This window comes from Sycon ciliatum, chromosome 1 (assembly GCF_964019385.1).
Source record: "Sycon ciliatum chromosome 1, ocSycCili1.1, whole genome shotgun sequence".
In the NCBI taxonomy this organism is placed as follows: domain Eukaryota; kingdom Metazoa; phylum Porifera; class Calcarea; order Leucosolenida; family Sycettidae; genus Sycon; species Sycon ciliatum.
The window spans coordinates 91122534-91127219 of NC_088643.1; the positions used below are offsets into that span (position 1 = coordinate 91122534).

Here is a 4686-nt window from a genome sequence, read left to right on the forward strand (position 1 = left end):
TCCAAACAACAGATAAGCCGGAGTATATCCCGTGCTTGTCTGTGGAGTAGCCCGATAGGCCATCAACATTGCCGGTAACTGGGTATCCCAGTCTCGCTGCGTATCATCTACGTAGTGAGAGAGCTGGACCTCAAGGGTCTGATTAAACCGTTCAACTAACCCATCACTAGCTGGATGGTACGCCGTTGTCCGAGTTTTCCGAATACCCAATAGTGAGCAGACTTCCTTAAACAAGGTTGAGTCAAAGTTCCTGCCTTGGTCAGTATGCAACCTTTCGGGTGCCCCAAACCTAGCCACAAATTCACTCACGAAAACCGAAGCAATCGTAAGTGCGTCCATTCTCTTCAAGGGATAAGCTTCTACCCACTTAGAGAAGTAGTCAACCACAACCAATATGTGTTTGTTGCCATTCTGTGTTTCAGGTAGCCCGGGAATCAAATCCATTGCTATCCTCTCAAACGGATAACCCGCCCACGAGGATTGGAGACTAGCTCCACGGCCACGGCCAACCGGCCTGTTCTTCTCGCTACAGGACACACAGCTGGCCACCCAGTCCTGCACATCCCGTTTCATGCCATGCCAGTAAAACCGGCGGTGTAGCTGTTCATACGTTCGTCGTACGCCCGCATGTCCTGCCATGTCATGGTACTCGATGAGTACCTCAGGCCTCAATTTCGTAGGCACAAGTATTTGTAACCTACTTTCCAGGGTTTCCGCGTTTAGCCAACGTCGATACACCACTCCCTCCTTAACAAGAAAGAGTTGGCGACCTCGCCAATAAGCATGGAGCGCGGGGCTCGTCCCATTCAGGTCAGGATCCTCGGCGGATTCTGCAAGCCACTTTCCCATCTGTGAGATGTCCCCATCCTCTGATTGAGCTTGAGCCCAATTAGTGTGAGACCAGTCCCTCCTTTGCACAAACGGTGAAGGTATAACGGGAGTTGTGGCGGCAACAGCCGCCACAACTTCCGGTTTTTCCTTGCACCGAGATAGCCCATCTGCATTTGCATGCGCTCGTCCCTGACGATATTGTACGGAGAACTGAAATTCCGCTAAGAATTCTAGCCATCGTGCAATAATTGCTGGGGGATCCTTAAACCGGCCCCAATGCTGCAATGCTCTGTGATCCGTTCGGATCAAGAACTCGCGGCCCAAGAGATAGCAACGGAAGTGCTTCACTGCCCAAACCATGCCCAATAGTTCGCACTTAGTGCTGCCATATCGCCGCTCAGCGGAATTCAAAAGCCGACTAGCAAATGCTATTGGCCGTTCTTTGCCATCCTTATCCGGCTGGGAGAGCACAGCACCCAATCCAACGCCACTGGCGTCTGCATCCAACACAAATGGGGGATCCCCCGGCCCGAATCTGGGATACGCTAGCGTAGTAGCCTCAACCAGAGTTTGTCTAAGCTTGTTGAAAGCTTCCTCACATGTTGAAGTCCACTGGAAAGTGACTCCCTTATGTGTTAACGCGTGCAGGGGTTTTGCAATAGACGCATAGTCTCGCACAAACCGGCGATAATAGCCACTGAACCCTAGGAAGGTCCTGAGTTGCCCTACCGTCCGTATGGGCGGCCACTGTTCAATGTCCCGGATCTTCGCCGGGTCCGTCTGGACACCGTCAGCGGTGACCACATGCCCCAAGAAGTTTACTTTCTCCCGGAAGAGAAAGCACTTCGAAGGTTTTAGCCGCAGGTTCGCTGCCCGGAGGCGAGCAAAAATCGCCTTGAGGCGGTCCAAATGTTCCGGAAATGTACGTCCAAAAACAATGATGTCGTCTAGATAGACCAGACAAGTTTGCCATTGTAGTCCTTTAAGGACTGCACCCATCAAGCGCTGGAATGCGCTAGGTCCATTACACACACCGAAGGGCATAACCGTAAATTGGTAGTGTCCATCAGGTGTGGAAAAAGCCGTTTTTTCCTTGTCCTCTGGCTTCATAGGTAACTGATGGTACCCAGAGCATAAGTCCAACGTAGAGAAGTACTTCGCTCCCCCCAACGCATCAAGAGTATCATCCACCCGCGGAAGGGGAAACGGGTCCTTGGTCGTGCAGTCATTCAACCGCCTGTAATCTACACAAAACCGTGTAGAGCCATCCTTCTTCCCCACCAGCACGATGGGTGCCGACCAAGGGCTCGTGGAATCCTCCACGATCCCCTGATCTCGCATTTTGTCCACAATGTCTCTGGCTGTGGACCTGTTGGTCCAAGCCATACGCCGCGCCGGTTGGTAGACCGGTGCAGCCCCATTAGTTTCAATGCCATGAGCCATGACATGTGTCCGTCCGAGTTCAGTTGCGTCCAATGCAAACACGTCCCTGTGGTCTTCTACCACTGCCCGCAGCTGTTCCAACTCGGTTGGACACATGCCATCCGTACCAACATGTAGAGCCTCCCACAATTCGGCGGACGACGGTGCGTCCTCCCAGTGGTCCATGTTTGGGACAGTTTCCGTGTCATCAGCAGCCGGAAAAACCGTCTGTACAGTCTCGAAAGGACACAATGTGCCCACAGAGACATCCCTTTCAACGATCACCTGTTCGTCTGAACAGTTGATCAGACGTATTGGGACCACCCCTCCCTTCGGGGAAGTGATCGTGTACGCCGCCAAAACCCCAAACTCCTCTCCTAGGCTCGGATCAGGTTCGGTTAGGTAGCCTTGACCCGGGTTAATTCCCAGGTCGCTCGGTAAAGACGCCCATGCCACCATCTCGTGTTGAGGTGGTATTGTCACACGCTTCCGTAAGGACAGAGGTATCCGTTCTGGTTTGACGGTATGAACCGTGGCCTTGTCTGCTGAAAAATTCAGATTTTGTCCATCAGACTGTATCTTGCAGGGAATTTTCGCCAGAACATCACGTCCCAACAAACATTCTTGATGCAAATGGTTTACAATCCATATTTCGTGCAAGCACGTAGCCTGTCCAATCTCCAGTGTTACAATACTGGTTCCAACAATCTGGAGAGCATCCCCTCCAGCGCCAAATACCGGGTTATCCGGAGGAGGGAGTATATCCTCCTGCTCGATATCGAATTCGCCTAATCGTCGTGCCGCAAGCAAGCTTACTGACGCACCTGTGTCCACCAACATGTGGATTTTCCGTCCGTTAAGCAACCCTGGCACCGTCATACCTGAGGTCTCCCGTTTCCGGGAACCACCGGCGGATGGGCCTGGTTTGGGATCTGGGCAATGTGCGGCCAAGGGCTGATCCCGCGCCCCGGTCACTGTCCGTTTCCCGCCTGGTGTCGGTTTGGTGCACCACCCCGTGTTCTGTTAGAACACTCATATGCCTTATGGCCCTTCTCCCCACATGTAAAGCACGACCCCATAAATGGTCCGCGTGCTCGGTTTCCTCGGTTTTCCATGCGATCTAGCCTTTCGGCCAGTTGGTCCAGAGTACGTGACATACGACTCCAGGGTTCCTCCCGGGTTGCCGCAGCCACTAACATAGGAGGGTTATCTTCCTCCAATATCCTAGCATGACGGGGTATACCCATGTCGTGTGAATCCCACACCCTTTCGAGGTGTAGTGCCTGCTGTTCAGCCGCCTGTACGGTGACTGGAGCTAATTCTAGGAGCCTCGTTCTGAGCCTGGCCGGTGTCATGGCCTCGATGAACTGGTCGCGGACCAGTTCCTCCCTCAAGTCCTCTGTGGCTGTCGGGTAAGCCCGAGTCACCAGCTTACGTAATTCGTCCGTGACTAACGGAATGGCTTCGCCTGGGCCTCGTCTCAGAGCTCTAAACTGCGATTTATCCTTCGCAGCTTCACTTGCCGGCGCAAAGCGCTTTCCCATGTCTTCGCACAGGTGTTGCCAGTTTGACTGGCGGCCCGTCTCCATAGTGGAAAAAAATCGTGAAGGTGTCCCTCTCAGACGCACCCCCAAGAACATAGCCTTTTGCTGATCTTCCCATTGGTTGAGCTCAGCGCAAGATTTGAAGTACGCAAGGTACTCCGGCCATTCCCGGGTCACCCCGTCGAATGCCTCAGGCATAATGACGGGTTTCTCCGGACGTGGTTTTGGAGCAGGTAGGGATCTCTCCCTTCCCGCCAGAGCCTGGCTTGAAGCCTGTTGTTCTACCTGTTCACCGTCAGACATGGTCTTTCAGTAGAGTAGGTCACAACAAAAGAAAGTAGCGCCTGCAGAAGATCTGCTCAATGGTTGCCTCTCAGGTATCCCGAAGGAATGATACCCTTCTGCCCAAAAACTTGGCCTTATATCCCGCTGATCCCGTGCCACGTCCACTGACCTCGTCCGGTACGGGACGATGGGCTCGAGGTCAGCTAGGGGTACCCACGCCTGGGCCGTGCGCCGTGCACTGCGCTCCCATATCTCATGCCTTGTCCACCGTATACGCGTACGCCAATCCTTACAGCTGCTCGCCACGTGACAGTCTCTTCAGAGATATGCACGTCAACCCCTGTGCCTCTCGGTTTTCAAACGCGCCATGTCGCATTTGAAACCGTGTTGCCTCCCAATTCGTTCTCAACCGCACCATGGCGCGCCTGAAGCCGTTTAATTCCTGTGGTTTTGGACGATAAGTCCACTCGTACACGACGTCCCCCTCAACCGGGCTCAGACTCGACCAGAGTGCCTTCTCTCCAATGTGTCCAGTATACTCGTACGACGCCCCCCTCAACCGGGCTCAGGGTCGACCAGAGTTCCTTTTCCCCTACAGTTGGAT

The 4686-nt window shown here is 53.6% G+C and overlaps 1 protein-coding gene across 1 annotated transcript; it reads right to left on the reverse strand.

Annotated features, from left to right (window-relative positions):
• Positions 1-3224: 3224 nt before the first annotated feature.
• On the reverse strand, positions 3225-3842 carry LOC135808719 (uncharacterized). Its single transcript, XM_065321945.1, has one exon. It carries the CDS (start codon positions 3840-3842, stop codon positions 3225-3227), a length of 618 nt encoding a protein of 205 aa, XP_065178017.1.
• Positions 3843-4686: the final 844 nt, after the last annotated feature.